General features: G+C 38.0%; 1 protein-coding gene across 1 annotated transcript in view; it reads right to left on the bottom strand.

Annotated features, from left to right (window-relative positions):
* CTSC (cathepsin C) overlaps window positions 1-17,035 on the bottom strand; it is a gene marked incomplete at both ends in the record, with an annotated part of 35,706 nt that extends 18,671 nt beyond the window's left edge. The window contains 2 exons of the mRNA XM_080712213.1: window positions 14,978-15,123; window positions 16,864-17,035. Coding sequence (XP_080568339.1) covers window positions 14,978-15,123; window positions 16,864-17,035 — 318 coding nt within the window. The remainder of the gene's footprint in view (window positions 1-14,977; window positions 15,124-16,863) is intronic.
* Between the last annotated feature and the right edge of the window lie 640 nt (window positions 17,036-17,675).

Below are 17,675 nucleotides of genomic sequence, written 5' to 3'. Positions count from 1 at the left end.
CCCAGTAAACACACACACACACACACACACACACACACACACACACACACACACACATTTAAGAACAACTGAATTCAGATTCAAATCATTGTCCAACACCCTGTAAAGCTGCCTCAACATTCCAGCAGCCCGCATGGCCATTTCCCCACTCTTCGCTGCCTCAGCAATTTCAGTCTCTTTAGCATTCTTGCTAAGGGTAGGGCAAGCATTAGTGGGTAGAGATACCTCTTTCAGGGTTGGACCACTAGACAGAACCTCGATGTGCCACTCACTAGCTGCCTGATCCTGCACAGGAGACTCGTCTTCTCTGTACTTTCATTTTCTTTATGTATAAAATAAGGCTGATAATAGCAGACTCTATATGATAGGTTGTGTTTTATACATTCAAACTCAATTTTATTAACAGCCCATGAGGCTAATTTTTCCACAAAGACATAACCACTGTGGGAATAGTATTTTTTATTTATTCAGCACCTAGGAAAGTGTCTGGTACTAGAAGCAATTAGTTATCTAATATGAAATAGGGAAAAGTGAAATAAAAGAGAGAATATGAATGCCACGCCAATTTCAATATTAAAACAAGTAAAAAAAAACATGATGAATAGCTGTATAATGTTGTCAAAGATATCATAAGAAACTCAAATTATTTTAACTCATAGTATGGCTTTAGAAATGTCAATTTGCTTTTCCAAACCTGTTCCCTACCTGTAAATTTAGGCTGCACTAAAAGTTCCAAAAGTTCCCTTTGAATATTTGCACATCCTTACAGTGCCGGTTTTACATAAAATTAATATAGCCAGGTAAGTAGTTCTTAATCTAGACCCATTCCTTATATGTATAGACTGATCCTTGAAAAAAACCAACAACTTCATTGTGGTAGTTGCAACTCAAATCTTATAAATATACAAAAATGCTATCCACTTGTACATAACTTCTGATACATTAAACTGATGAAACTATTTTCCCTTTAAAACTTAATTTTATATTATTCTGCAGTTTTCATAGTCTGAAGCATTTTGGATTTTCTTAGAACTTAAAATTACCCTAGTAGCCTGTAGGAAACAGGTACAGTAAGAGGCATCCAGGGCCATGCAGCGCACTACAACCAAAAAAAGAATATTGCCCAGCTCAGAAGCCAAGTACTCAATATCTTAACTTGAGGGACCATCTGCTCCAACTCTTTACTTTCTTGACTTGAATGTTGTCAGGGGACCTTTCATTTTTCTTGCAACTATGAAATCTTACCTGTTTTTTTATATTATCACCAATTGAGCAGTTGAATTTTGGGGCATGCTAACTAGCTCTAAGTATAGCCAAAATTTTCCCCCAAAAGAATTTGTTATGTATATAAACATCGGTCTCTGAAGACTACATTTCCATTCATTTATGCCAATTTCTACTGCAACAAATACATAATTTCACAAAATATGACATATTTCCAAGTCCTATCATTTACATTTCAAAACTACTACAATTCAGTAAGTATTCATTTATATCTTTAAAATTAATATTATGTTGCCAAACATTCTCAAAATCCCCTTTCTTAAATTTTCCATTTTTATAAAATATCCAACTAGACCTACATAGGAATATTAAATAATTTAAAAAAAGAACAGTTTGAGGCCAGGCGTGGTGGTACACAACTGTAATCTCAGTAAATGGGAAGCTGAGACAGGAGGATCATAGGTTCAAGACCAGCCTCAGCAACTTAGTGAGCCTCTCAGCAAGTGAACAAAATCCTGTTTAAAAATTATATATATATATGTAACATATGTATATATGTAACATATGTATATATGTAACATATATGTGTAACATATAATATATGTAACATATATATGTAATATATAATATATGTAACATATATGTTACATCTACATATATGTAATATATATATGTTTATATACACACATACCGCCCTCACATGTATATATATGTGAGGGGGGTATGTGTGTATATAAATGGCTGAGGTATAGCTTGAGGTAGAATGCCTTTGGGTTCAATACCTAGTACCACAAAAAGAAGGAAAAAAAAAAAAAACAGGAACAGCTTGGGATATTTTAGAACTTATTTATCCTGGGTCACTTTAACACTTGGGAGGGTAAAAATCAAATCACTTAAACCTTGTTGCAGAGTTTCTATGGTTAATGATATACCTAGCAAATACTAAAATACTTTAGATAACACACACTCAGAGATAAGGCAGTTGAGTAGAATACTTTGCCCTTTAGATTCCAGTAATGCCACTTATTTATGTAGTCTTGAACAAGCTACAAGGAGTGGCCCGCAATGTCTTCATCTGAAATGGGAATAAAATCTGTGACTAATACTGTGCTTCACTGGACTGCTATGAAGAACAAAGATGATATTAAAGTTTCAAGAGGTTAGAAAGTTACTATACACTAAGCAAGTAAGAATATAACTACTATTACTACCACCTGGGCTTTGGGGTTACAAAGCTGCTTAAGATTCCATCCATGCATTTGGGTAACCCATTCTACCCCAAACTGTCAACTAACTCAGCTGTTGGCATTGGGTGCTATCCTGTCACCTGGCAGTTTCTAAAATAAGGGGGAAAGATGACAAGTGGAATACTGGAAAGAGCTTATTATGCTTTTTATTTATATTTTAATATAAAGTTATAAACCAATTTCCATTATTATTTAAAATGCAAAGCAACAGTGATGCTCCGAGTCAGTTCCACTATCAAAGTGTGCTAATAAGTACCTAAAAGATGGCTAGAACACATCCTACTATCTTGTAGTCACCCTACACGTGCCTGCTTTCAAAGACTTAAGCATCGTATCTGATTTTGTCAAGCCAATCTTCATAAAATGTACCAGTAACTTAAAAACATACTTGCAGAAAAACACAGGATGTGTAAATACTAATGACCCAAACATGGGAAAATGGGAAAGCTGACACTTGCCTGAGTTCTATTAGCCATGTTTTCACGAACAAATATTTAAATGTCTGCAACAAATGTTTCCAGGTCTGCATCACCGCAATATTTCCTTTTTCACATCCATAAAACAAGCATTTCAGTTCAAATTTGTGTATTAAATTGTGAGCAGTCCTAATACTAATCAGTAATTCTCCTAAACTCTTGTAAAAACTGGAGCACCTTTTTCCTTTTTTTTTTTTTTTACTTTTAACAAAATTGCATCAAGTCCTACTAAATTTTTTCTTATTTAAAATATTTCAAAACACATTAAAAAAAAACCCTGTGTCCCAGGCTGGGCATGGTGATGCACGCTGTAATCTGAGCATTCGGGAGGTTGAGACTGGAAGATGGCAATTTGTGGACAGCCTCAGCTGCTTAGTGAGGCTCTTTGCAACTCAGTGAGACCCTGTTTCAAAAATAAAGAATAAAAAATAGGGCTGGGGAGTGTAGCTCGGAGGTAGAATGTCCCTGGATTCCATCCCCAGTACCAATAAATAAATAAATAAATAAATAACTCTGTGTCCTAATGTTCAAAATTTACAACTATGGGAACTATTAACAGTAATACAATGTAACAATTAAATTATGACACAGAAGCATATTTTTCATTGTTTTCATGTGTTATCATCAAATATATTTCAGTAGGATGATTATATGAAATAAATAAAATATTACTTAATAACATTTCATGTGCATTATGAAAAAATCAATAGTATAGTAATGTTGGTATGCAAGTTTTAAATATTTCTAATAGCCGGGCGTGGTGGTTCATGCTTGTAATCCCAGAGCTTGGGAGGCTAAGACAGGAGGAACACGCAGGTTCCAAGCCAGCCTGAGCTATTTAGTGAGGCTCTCAGCAACTTAGTGACACCCTGTTTCCAAATAAAATATAAAATAGGTATGGGCGTGTAGCCCAGAGGTAGAAATCCTCCTCTGGGTTCCATCCCTAGTAACACACACACACACACACAATATATATATGTATGTATGTATGTATTTCTATACATATTAGAGAACACATAAAAGTTTGAAAATTTAAGTCTGAACCACAAGATGAATTACCACTTTAAAAATGAGCCCCTTTCATAAAGTAGAATGATTTTATGATAAAATATAGACATTAAATTTGAGCAATACTGATAAATGATAAAACATGGAGACACTGAATCTGAAAAACAAAAAATGTTTACTCAATACTGTGCCCTTTGTTTATGATAGATATTTAAGTACAATTAACCAGTCCCACTGGCTACCACATCTCCAGTGTGAATACAACTGTTAGATCACAAGAAAAAAAAATTTTGGCAAATTTTACCAAATTGGTACTTGCCAAAACTCTCCAAGAGTATCATACCTTTCCTAAAAAGCCAACTTTCTTAAGTCAGTTTCGAGAACTCGCTTTAGTTTTCGGCCTCCTGACAAGACTAAACCATTTATTTAAAACCTCACGTTTTAATGAACCGCTGAACTGCCAGAAATTTATTATAGTGGCTGCAAACAAGTAACATCCAGTGTTTTACCAAAAAAATGGCAGTTAGATTTATATGTATGAATGGAGAATCTTACATTTGATTATTCCTATCACTAAAGACATTCCATTTAAACCAAAATACACATTTTAGAATTACCTAAGAAAAAGCTATATACCAGTCAGGAGGTAGCCAAAGTCCCTAAGCACAGTTCTCATGTACTTGTTCATAAAGTTTGTAAGACAGAAGAATTCATCTCATCCTCCCTGTATTTAACAGAGGTGAGATATGACCTAATGCCTTCCAGGCCAATTCAAAGAGCAGGCTTCAGGGAACCAAGAAAACTGAATTTTTGATAATTCCGAAACGTAGAACTTTTACTGGTTTTTAACATAGAGCTCTATTTTGGCCTACCTAGGCTCAGGAAGATTAAAGCATAAATAAATAAGCAGAGAAAATTTAAAAGTCTAATCTCTTTTCCATTGTCATTCAATAAATATGGCCTTTATGCTATGCATAGTCTCCAAGCAAATAAAATCAATGACCTTTTCAGAAACATATCAATAAAAACACCACCACAATAATATATTAAAAATTTTCTTGCAAATATTTATTGAAGGCCTATTATTTCTCATTATTTGAGACATATTGCACATACATAGGGAAAAAAATTATGAGTAATACACAGTTGACCCCCTGCCATTACAGAGTTTAAAGACCAAAGATGAAGAATAATTTTGACAGAGAATGCTAAGGATTATTACATTGAAACTGTAAACTGCAACCTTGTAGCCTCTAATTCTTCTCTTTGATAATCCAAATATTTAGATTCCAAATAACTCAAACAAAAATCTTTGGTACTTTTTAATATGTTTCATATTAAATACATTTTACTATGTATCGGTTGCTTTGACAATATTTATATCCTGAAATATCAGCTTAAGAATATACGATTCTTTTAAAGCTCTGGATGCAGATACCCTGGTAATATTTTTAGAGTATAGAACTAAAAAGATACAGCACCATTGCTGATATGTGTTTCTAGGACCCAATAAAATTCATATTTTGTACGCTGATATTACAAAAGTCTATAATAAGGAGAAGTGTGGTTTATTATTAACAACCTATGAAATTCTATGTGCATTAAGTATTGGAAATGTTGAGAGAGAAATACAGATTTCCATCCCAGAAGATGAAGACATACTATCAAAATATTCTATAAGTATGAAACCAGAGAAAACTGCAAAATACAGTGGAAACCAAGGTAACAGAGTCTCTCCACCAGTGGAGAGAGATGGGGAGGTGGCACCAGGGTCCTGAGTGATAACTTATCGTATCTGGAGGTAGGATGGGAAAAGTGCCTGGAAGGAGAAGTCGACTATATCATTACTTCATCTTTAGGAGGTCTCTGTTCCAAGAATGATAGACCTGTCCTCTCAGTAACTGGGCAGGGGTTGTAGAAATGCCTCTGGGTTCCAGCCCCAGACCCGCAAGAAAAAAAAAATAGTTGTCATTATTATGACAAACTAACATCTAAAGGAAAATTCTTCTATTTAAGGAGTAACACAGGGTTAAAGTCCTCCTAGACTATATGAATTAGGTGTAGACCCACATTTTAGGCTTATCAAATCAGGTCTAAATCTAGAGAGGAGGAAATTAATCCACTATTTAGCAGGGAAAGGCCAAAAGAAAGCAATCAGTATGAACAATAGTGTCATTAAGAGAAGTCTATTTGGTATGAGATTTAATTTGTATTTAATTTGAAGTAGAAGGCTCTATTGCTGATTTTTAAGGCTACAGACAGAAGGACAAGGTAAGTTTTTGTCTTTAATGAAAGAATTTGAGGCAAGAAAGTGAACAGCTTCATCGGTAAGGAAACCTAAGCTTCAAAGGTAATTCCTCCCAAGACTTCAGCAAGAGCCAATGCAGTACGTGTTCCATTCCACTAAAGTAACAATCATGATACTCGTATGCTGAAATTAAACAGATCATCTGCCCCAACGTGACTCTACATACGATTTACTTCTTTGTGAAATGGCTTTTGTTTTACTTTTTGGCCCCTGAGAGTCCTCAAGCTTGAAAGACTAGCTCTAGTGTTTTACAGTTAGAACCTATATTTGCTTAAGTGCTGTAAGACAAATTTCCCCTATCCATAAAGAAAAATTAGTAGTATTTACAGGTTTCTAAAAATATATAGTATGTCAAGTTCTTAGTACAAAACTGGCACCTAATCAAAACATAAGAGGTATGGATCACACCATCTTCTTCTAGCCAGAGGAACTGCAGATATACAGTCTATAAGAGGACACTTTTTAGCAATTTGGCTTATCTGAGACAATCTCTTTTTCTTCCTTTAAACATGTTCTCCACAGGACCATATTCCCTCCAGTAATTTACATCACAAGAGATCCTGAAGCCTTATTTTTCTTCCTTAAAATAGGCTCTGAGATTCCTCAAGGTAATTAGAGAAATGCAATTTAACTATGAATAAAATAAAATACAAAATTCAAATCTTGACTAGTTTGGAAAAACTCACTGAAATAACAATATATTTTTTTAAAAAGTCAAATGTTCCATAGTGTTCCTTTTATTAAAAGGCTCAAGAGTGAAGCTCCATGAGACTTTGTCTCTTCCAGATTTTTTTTTTCTTTTTCCTGCGTAGCTTCTGGTTGCTCACATTCCAAGGTGGTGATTACTGCTTTCCAAGGAAATGTTCAGGAGGGCAGCTGCCTCAGAGGTAGGTCACCAGGACTCCTCTGCATTTTACATGCAAATAAAGACTCCGGAATGGACTGTAGCTGCCACTTGCCTCCTCTGCTAGCTCCTAGAGGAAGGTCCACTGGTGCAGGCTGCTCTGCCTCTTAGACTCAAGCTCTGTTCTTGGCTGTGGTTTTAACAGACCACTTAGCAGAGGCTCTATCTAATAACTACAAGACAATAAAGACTAGGGTTATAACCCAACAAGGGTCACAGTGCATCTTATTAAAAGTTAACATAGGTAAGTAAAAAGATACCAGCACCGATATGGAGACCCTGGTATCTTTTATTGCTCTTTAAGACACAAGCTTCCATTTGCAAGCTCAGTCCTTAGGCAACATACATTCCGCATGCAGCTACCATGCAGACAAAGCTCATGCATCCACAAGCATCTGCCACTCTAAAACCCTGATTTTTAATGTATTTAAGAAATATGTAAATTCTAGCAACATAACATATATACATTACAAATGTATAGGTTTAGTGTCCTTGGATCCAGGTTTAGGTATCAGTCTATGTATCCTATTTACAGAACAAAACCAGAGCTTGCCTTTTCTACTGGTAGTTGAGTCTCCCTAACCAGGTGGAAAGGTGAGAGGCTTAGTGCAGAATTTTATAGTCTGCATTCTCAGAGTAGTTATTTTGTGAACTTATTTGGGGTATTTCTTATTCTATCTCCCTATACTAACAACTGGCAATATATTAAAAACTGAGTTTTAAAGAAAACTAACACAATTTTTTTTTTTTTTTTTTTTTTTTTTGGTGGTACTGGGGCTCCTAGAAGCCCTTCTACCTCCGGGCTACACTCCCAGACCTATTTTTACATTTTTTGGAAACAGGGTCTCCTAAGCCAGCACGCGTGGCTGGCTTCGAACCTGCGCGATCCTCCTGTCTCTGCCTCCCAAGCGCGGGGATTACAAGCGTGCGCCACCACGCACGGCAAAGTAACACAATTTATAGTAACTCCGTCACCAGATAGAATTGAGAACAAACAACCTATTTGTTTCAGCTCTATCTGTGTTCACTTCACTCTGTTATTAGCAGCTTTCTGGAGCAAACCCTATGCTTAAGGAGATACAGTGGCATAACTGTTGAGCAATCCCTGACTAGCAGATGTGTGGGCCACAGCTGGCCCATTACAAAGCTTGGAAAACAGAGCTACAAGATATGAGGTTGCGTTCTCAACATTTGTTCTCATTTCCCTTATTGCCCTCCTCACTTGGCATTTGAAAGCCAAGGAAAAAGGGACAGAATATTAATTTAAAATACAAGGAAGAGTCAGACATGGTGGTGTACACTTGTAATCCCGGGAAGCTGAAACAGGAGGATTGTGGTTTGAGAACTGCCTCAGGTACTACTTATTGAGGCCCTTTGCAACTCAGTGAAACCCTGTTTCAAAATAAAGAATAAAAAAGAAAAATAGAGCTGAGGGTGTTGCTCAGAGGTAGAATGCCCCTGGTTCTATCCCCAGTACCTCAGTAAGGTAAAAAACAAAACACAAAAAGCAAAACAAAAACAAAAACACAAGGAAGGCTAAGTCCCTATCGACTTTAGGCATCCACTCCTTTTTTTCCAATAGAAATTTTAGAAATCTAGATTTATAAATTTAGTGTAAGCAGCAAGTTAAATCTTTATTCTGAAAATGGGAGGAGAATATAAAGAAAAAAAATCCTCCTTTTCCTAGTCAATATCCTAAGTTCCTAGTAGAAGCCACTTTATTTTTTTACTTTTTTGTGGTACTGGGGATGGAACCCTGGGGCATTGTACCTCCAAGCTACACCCCTAGTCCTATTTTTTAGTCTTTTTATTTTTTGTAACAGGGTCTCACTGAGTTGAAAAGGGCCTCACTAAGTAGCTGAGGCTGTCCGCCAACCTTTATCCTCTGGTCTCTGCCTCCTGAATGCTGGGATTACAAGTATGTACCACCACACCCTGCTAGAAGCCACTTTAAAAAAAAAAAAAAAAAAAAAAGATAAGCTAAATCTCACAGGGATGAGTGACAGGTACATCAACCTCTCTGAAAGAAAACCTTCCCCACTGAGAGACAGAGCTACCATGCTGTGGCCTCCAATGGTTCTTCCCTTTGAGTGAGTCTTTGGGAAAAGAATAAGCAGTCTGAGGCCCCATAGTTACTTTAAAAATGTAAACTAACTCAGGCTAACTTTTTCTTAATTGGACCATTATCTTTTGGGGTATATGTCTATGCAGGTTACACACATCAATCATTTCTGGGATTTGATGCAGGCAAAGAGAACATGCAAGAATTAAAAATAACTTGTGTAAAACAGTGCAAGCAAGTTAGAAGTAGCAGATAAGCAGGCTCAAGCAGGAAATCCATATGAAAACCATAATCTCTCCAGTCTCCCTTTCTCTGATGAATAAATACATTGATTTGCATAAGCCACCAGGGAAGACAGGAAGCTGGCTTTTAATAAGGAAGTTAAAAATATTTCAATTGAGCTCACCCAGTTTGTTCCTCAGATGTGGCAAATCATACATCCCCACAGTTCCCAGCTGCATGAACAAGTGACTGATAAGATCAGTGACATCCTATGAAGAGTTTACAGTGGTAAACTGAGTCACACTGAAATTAAGCAACCATCAATAACGAACACAATAAAGACATGAATTAAGTGCTAAACTTTTTTTTTTTTTTTTTTTTTTTTTTTTTTTTGCGGGTCTGGGGATGGAACCCAGGGGCATTTGACCTCCAAGCTACACCCCCTGCCCTATTTTTTATTCTATTTTGAAACCGGGTCTCACTGAGTTGCAGAGGGCCTCACTAAGTAGCTGAGGCTGTCTGCGAACCGCGATCCTCCAGGTCTCAGCCTCCTGAATGCTGGGATTACAAGCGTGCGCCACCATGTCCAGCTTAAGTGTTAAACTTTTGATACCTTCCCTCAACTGAAACCCTTGTAAGAGTAAACCCCAAATTGTTAAAAAATAGATAAAATAAAATTCTGAATTTGATATAGTGAATCTGTATTTTTAAAAGTACACCTATCTCGAAAATAATTCTAAAATGGTTTCATCTTAAATGTGAACCCAGAAGGCACAATGAAGAAAAATAAGTGGCCCAATCCCCATATACTTTACTGTGGAAACATAATCTACATTTTCACAAAATTTCTATAAAAAAGTTCTTCTAAATTTCAACAAGCTTGAACATTAGAAATCACTAGCACACAAAATAGGCAATTAAATCTGCTGATAATATGTTTTGCAACATATTCTGGTTTTGAGTAGAAACCTACTATGGAATTACCGATGGTAGTGGGTGGTTTTTTTTTTTTTTTTTTTTTTTTTTGGAAAGCCCCTAAATAAAAGGCTCAATTACAAATCAGTTGATGTATTTTCAAACCATAATGAATCTAGTTTCCTTTCCATGTATATTCTCTAGCCTTTGAGGTTAATTGTCAAAATAAAATCTCGAGTATCTTTTCTCTTCATTTTTTTCTATTGAGTTTCTTCAACTGAGAAAATGAAATGAGAAACAGTAAAAGTTTGGAAAGCCTACTGAACTTCAGGGGGGTCCTCTGAAGCCTAGTGTGTTTCACATGACTTCCTGCCACTGGAAGATTTGGTGGAGTGTTTGCTGCACAGAGCAGCTTTACACAGGCTCCTCACAGGAAATTAATAAAGTGCATAAAAGCATAAAGAAGGAAAGCAATCCTCTTGTACCCACCCATCACACAAAGTCAGGCAAAAGTAAGCATTTTATATTATTTTTTATTTTGTTTCATTGCATTACAATATAAATGGTTGGCTGTTTTTAATATGCAGAAACTTTTAAGAGCACATTTGCAGGACAGTGTCAAGTATAACCAAAGGGTAATGTTATTAAAATCTGATGGTCTTAGAGACTGGCCTGCAGATAGAATTGTCATCTGTTTTGGCAAGCAGAATGTTTTAAAAGAATGTCTCTAAGAAGTTTCCACTCTTTAATGACCTAATGGCTCCCTACTGTTTTTATAGAGAGCTGTTACAAATGCTTAAGTGCTTGCCTGGATGGCATCTGACCCTCAAAAAATATTTAGCTGGTGCTTCCTGCCCACCTTGAACTGTGAAAATTTGTTCAATGGCAAGCTTTATTTCCTTATAATTTATCTAGCTTAAAGTCACATGCAAAAAAAAAAAATCATATTATCCCTACTCCACCTCAAATTTTTCAAGCAGTTAAAACCAAGTAAAAAAGGTTTAAGAATCTCAAATCATGAAAAATGTTCATCTTCCAGGTAAGGCCTGAATAAGGGAAACTGAACAAAGCAAGTTCCTGGCAAGAAGAGTGGTGTCAAATTGCTTCAAATGAGAATGCAGTGAATGGTACAGCAGCTGTGTCTACCAGCTGTGCTGCTGGATACCCAAGGGGAACAGGAGATGGAGCCAGAGCCGAATGGGATATTTTGCAAGCATCACCTACTCCACAAACTTAAGCAGAAAAAATACTTAGAAACATTCCCAGGAAAACACATCTGAAGAAGGTAAAAGGAGGTTCATGGTATAGTCTGGTATTAGTCAGTGTAGAGACCCCAAAACCCAACCGATCTGTAGACTAATGTATAGAATAAGGATGGCAGGAGTGCATGAAAAATATGGTCAGACATATCTGTAATGTCTTGAGTTGAGTGGAGGTTATAGTTTTTATATTAATACACTTAATATTTAAGATAAAAGATGATTTAACCTTGGCTGATTCATCATTTTAAAAAATTTGAGGTGGGGGTGTAGCCAAGTGGTACTGCATTTGCCTAGCATGCAGAGGTCTGGGATCAAGCTACAGTTCCCTCTCCCCCAAAAAAATACTTTTTGAAGCTAGTTTCTAAGTCTGTGGGGAAAAATCCTATGGCTTCCCAGCACACTGTAGGAAATACCCTTATGCTTGTGGTAAAATCCAGCAAGCTTCATTTTAACAAATATCACCAAAAATGCCCAACTTTCCTATTATCTAAAGCAACCCCACCCTATGATTTTCCCCAAGTCTTTAACTTCTGTTTACCATCACTCTTGAAGCTGTATTTCCTAAAATAACTTACTTTAAATCACTTGATTATATTAATGTAGTTTATGTTTTTTTTTTTTTTTTTTTTTTTTTTTTTTTTTTTTTTGCAATACTGGAGATTGAGCCCAGAGACACTTACCACTGAATGACACCCTCAGCCCTATTTTATTATTTTGAAACAGGGTCTCACTAAGTTGCTGAAGATCTTGCTAAGTTTCTGAGGCTGGCCTTGAATCTGTGGTCCTCCTGTTTCAGCCTTCCAAGTACTTACTGGGATCACAGGTATGTGCCACTACACCTTGCTAATGACTAACATGTTTTGAAAATAAATATTTTAGTGAGCTGGGAATGTGACTCAGTAGTAGATCATTTTCTTAGCATATATGAGGCCATAGGCTTGATCCCCAGTGCCAAAAATAAAATGAAATAACATAAGTATTTTATCTATGGTCTACATTGTGAAGTATGATGCTCTGCTAATTATGATCCTTTCACAAGGCCTAACTACTAAACAGAGTGGTTGATTTTCTTTCTTATTTTTTTCCAGGAAAAGAAAACATGGCCCTTATAATGGTTTTGTCAAATAAACACTTTAGAAATGTTTTTAAACAAAATCAGTTGGGTAGGAGCACTATTCTTACTGTTAATTCTAAAAGAAAACAGGCATTTGTTCCATGCCATACAGAAGCATATGTTTAGTCAACATTCCACTGTATCAACCTAGTCATTGACTAGTCAATCATCCCTATCTACATCGACTCTTCCCACCTAAGGTTGAGAACACTTTACTGGGCTTTAGAAGTGAGTTTTCTTCTAACCTAATGTTCTACGGCTCTGGCAAAATACCAAATCTGCTTACATCAATTCACAAAGAAATGCTCAAATTCCCCATTCATCTGCCATCACTCATCAGGGACAGATGAATACCTCTGTCCCTGATGAAAAAAAAATATTGAGGGAAATTGCCCTCATTTGTTTCTGATTATATGTCTCTGGTGATTAAATGGTGGCTTTAGAAGTTTCTCCAGCAGTCTCTCCAATTCTGCAGTACTGAAGAATGAAAAGGTTTCTAGGCCAAATGGGTAAATTACTTATTCATTAATATACTAGTCTCTACCTCCCATTTAATAATTTATTTACTTATTTCTGAATGAAGTTCCGATTCATCCTTTCATTTTATTGAATATCAACAAAGTGTCTGTCATGTGTCAAAGAAGGCAGAGGAAGAAAAGAAGGAGAAAATGATGGCAAAGATGGAAGGTATACAGAAGGTTCAAGGTACACAATAAAAATTGAATCTCTCTTCTTTTGCGTGCACCAATTCCACAGGCAATCTGATATGTAGGCAAAGAAACTTTGAAGGAATGTGACAGAGCAAAAGGTTTTTCCAAGCCCTATCCTCAACAATGTGCAAACTGAGAATTAAATTCAGACTGAATCCCTCTGACCGTATACATACTACGGCTTTTAAAATTCACAAAGATATTCCTAACAACTGGTCAAGCATGGGCTTCAACTAATGAAATGACTGTGGCCATCAGTCCTAGCATGCACAGACCAATTCCACAGCTAAGTGTCAGACCAGCCAATCTAGCTGAAGAGAGACAATTTCTCTCTCTCTCTCTCTCTCTCTCTCTCTCTCTCTCTCTCTCTCTCTCCCTCCCTCCCTCCCTCCCTCCCTCTCTTTAATTTCCAAAAATTTTATACTAAAGAAGGATCCTTTTAAAAAAATTGTTGGAAGTTATTATTCTACAAAACATGGTAGGCTCATATGGAACACCATATCCTGGTGATAAATCACAACTCACATGAGAAATCCCAACAAAGGGGTTCGACCTCTCTTGCTGCTTTGTGTTTCGTCATCTGTGAAAAACTCATTCCCTGCGATCCCGCTAGTCCCTATAAATGGCCAATTCTTACCAGATGCTACAAAGGCTGTAAACTCTATCCCATGAAAAAGTCTGTCTTTATTTATATCCTGTATATAATGAGAAACAGCTAGTTTCAGACTTGTACATTCAACTTAGTTGAACCACTAAATACTTGCTCATAGAAAGAGTTCCAAATTTTTCAGAAGAAAATGTAAGATGGATGGTCATCTGCTGCTAGACTACTTTAACCCAGAGTTTGTCTGAAACTAGAAGTAGTGTCTCTCAATACAGGAAAGGACAGTTATTCTTCAACAGAAGAAAAGCAAATGATAGAATGGACAAACACTTATTTTAGTCAGCATTACTACTATGGTAGCTCCAATGTTTTTTTTTTTTTTTTTAACCTTAATCTAATGAACTAAATTACTCATAGCCAGGGATAGTACACATTCCTGTAATCTCAGTACTGTGGAGGCTAAAACAGGAGGACTACAGGTTTGAGGACAGCCTCAGCATATACCTACCACATTATACTACTTCAATAAAGTTAGGTTAGGTTAATTTAGGTTAGAGAAAACAATAAGAATAGTATATAAACTCCAAGAAAACTAAATTTATTATCTCCTTACTTTTCCCACAGATCCAGTAGAAAGCCAAGTGACCAAGGCAACATTTAGAAATAAAGGTACAGTAAGAGAGAATTTTGTCATACTTACCAAAATGTGAATTTAAATAGAATGGATTATACATATACAAATATAGATCGAGTTTTTTTATGACCTACTGAAATCATAATTTTAAATGAAGTAGGAAAATTACACTAACTTCTCTTAGAAAAAGTAGGGCCAATTCTGGTTATCCTCTTAATCAGAGATTAAAACTCTAGAGTCTCCTAATCAGAAGGGGTTTCAGCTGTCAACAGTGGAAACATACTAACCTTAAAGAAGGCAAACCACTTGTAGTCATTCAACACAATCTCGAAGCCTTGGTTGTAAATGATGGTGAAATGACCAGAATTGCCAATGTCATCGTATGCTGTATCCAACTTGTTAAGGTGCACCACTACTTTTTTCTCTGATGGTTCTACAGAAAAGAAAATGTACAACAAAGAAAAACGATTTGAACTTCAGGGATAAGGATCTCCTCAGTAATTTTACTTGATTCATCTGTTTTCCTTTCATGCTGCCCAATTTGTGCCCACAGTCTGGCTAATGAAGAGATTCCTCTCCATCTTGTTGCCTCCCTAAAGCGCTGGCTGAAAGCTTCTCAGAGACAGGAAAATGTGATATAGCCCGGCAAGGCAGAGAGACCCCCAAAAGTACAGCCTTTTCAGAGCAATTAAACTTTTAAAAATTCTTCTATTATCATACACAATTACAATGTACCATTTTTTTTAAAGAAATGTCCTTCTTATTTAAAAAATTCTTCTACTGAAAAATAAGGAATGAGGAATGTTCACAATTGCATGGAGAATTGGGAGAATACAAATGGTAATGAAAATATAATAAAAGGACAGGCTATCAAATCATATGGTAAAGCCAGGAGAAAACAGGAAGCGCTCTAGTCAGAGAAGAAACGAGGTCTCTTTATCCTGGATGGCTCTAGAAATGAGAATCTCAGAATCTAAATCCTTCCAAAACATTCAGCAAACTTGAATTTCTAGCCTATAAAGCTAATGTGTGCTGATAGGAACCATATGTTTAACTTTCAGAAGATGAAGGAGGGTGTCTTTAATTACTGGATTAAGGTCAAAGGTAGGTTTCTAGGCAGAGGCTGCCGGAACAGGGCTCAGCTGGGTCCATCTGGAGAGTCCCACACTGTAGACAGCTTTCTTGCCTTTAGATTAATACTGTAGAGATGGCATGTGACCAGGTGGTGTAAATCCTAATCTCCCTTCTGCCCCGATGTCCATACTCAGTTTATAAAAGAAACAATGGCATACCGTGCCCAGGATCACAAAAAGCCATGCAGCCATCTGGAGTTAGTTAAACAGGTCTGGGGGAAAAAAAATGTGCTTGACGACCTGCATTCTGCTGATGAGAACATTACAGAGGAGAGCTTAATTCACTGTGCAAAGTCGAGGTTGCAGGCTTTGGGGCAGGCCAGGAGGGTGGCTCTTCTGACTGGCAGTTTTGTTTTCTCTCCAACTTTCTTTTTTAGCTTCCTTGTTCTGGGTGCAACCAAGTTACCGATGACACATGGAACACCTCAGTGTGTTCACGCTCTAGAGATTTATGGGGAGCCTTCCATGAGCCAGGCATTGTGCTTGGACTGGGGCATTTCCAAATATAATTACTGGATACAAAAATTTTTCAAAAGAAAAAAAGCTTTTCTACCCCCTCTTTGCAATACATGAGACAGTTCAGAGTGGTGCCAGAAATTTTCTAGGGCCAGTACTGTCATCTCAAGCACACGTCCAAATTGCTGAGCACAAGGGGTCTTTTCCTACAGGGGGAAAAAAAAAATCTCCCTGCACTCTTTAGAAAAACTTGCCAGATTGGGCCGGACAATTTATAACAGAAGTTTTCAACTCTCTTCTAAACCAAAGCAAATAACAATGGAGAAAAAAAGTTATTGGGAAAATTTAAAAAAAAAAAAAAAGTTGAGGCCCCGGGATAATCAAGATTCTGTCTGACCTTAGAGGTTCTCAGCGCATCGAATTTAAGTTGGAGGCCCTGGCTTTGTAGAACTACCCTTAAGGGATCCGGAGTTCAGCCACCGCCAGCCTCCGCCGCGGATGGGGGCGCAGGGACCGAAAGAGCACAACTCGGAGTCCCGGGCCAGCACCGAGAGCCGGCAGGTCCCGGGGCGCGCGCGGCTTACCCATAACCGAGCAGTTGATGTCGCGTCGGGCACTGGCGGGGCCCACCTGGAAGACCCAGGTGCCCAGCAGATCAGGGTAGGTGCAGTTGGCAGGTGTGTCGCAGCGCACGGCGCAGACTCCGCAGAGGAGCAGCAGGAGGACGGCGAGCGGCGAGCGGGGCCGGGGACCCATGCTGGCGGCCCGGGAGGAGGCGGAGGACGCGCAGGACCTGAGCGCGGCGCAGGAGGACTCCGGCGACCCGGGTGGCTCCCGCCTTGAAATAGCCAGCGGCCCGGAAGCCCGGGGCCCGGCGGGCGGGGTTACGGCGGGGGGGCGGTGCGGGCTCCCCAGCACGCCCCTCACCTGGTGGCCGCCGGACACTGAGCCAGAGGGGTGGGCACGGATTCTTTTGCTAAGGAATGTTTCGACGTTTGGCACAGCTGGATAAGGATAATAGGACCTAGTCCCGGCAGGGAAGCAGAAAGTGAAGGGAAAACAGCCGAGAGAAGACGCGATCTAATAAATGGAGGACTCTAATAACTGGCTTTTATTCTCCTCTTAATCTGAAGTCTAGTTGCATCAAGACCGGCTCTCCTTTGTTTTCCTGCGAGAAACTTTACTTGCTAACCTCCACCACTCTAAGCTGCTGGACAGCCTCTCTTCCTTCCTTGTTCCAGCTCTCACTACTTTTTGTTTTGTGGTTCTGGGGATGGAACCCAGGGACGGTCTACCTACGAGCTACGCCCCCAGCCCTATGTTGAGCTCTTTATTTTTAAACAGGGTCCCAGTGAATTGCAAAGGCCCTCATAAAGTAGAAGCCGAGTCTGTGTGG

Source organism: Muscardinus avellanarius (genome assembly GCF_963383645.1).
Source record: "Muscardinus avellanarius genome assembly, chromosome: 1".
NCBI lineage: Eukaryota > Metazoa > Chordata > Mammalia > Rodentia > Gliridae > Muscardinus > Muscardinus avellanarius.
Note: the sequence above shows the minus strand (reverse complement) of the source record. Positions and strands in the feature narration are given on the sequence as shown.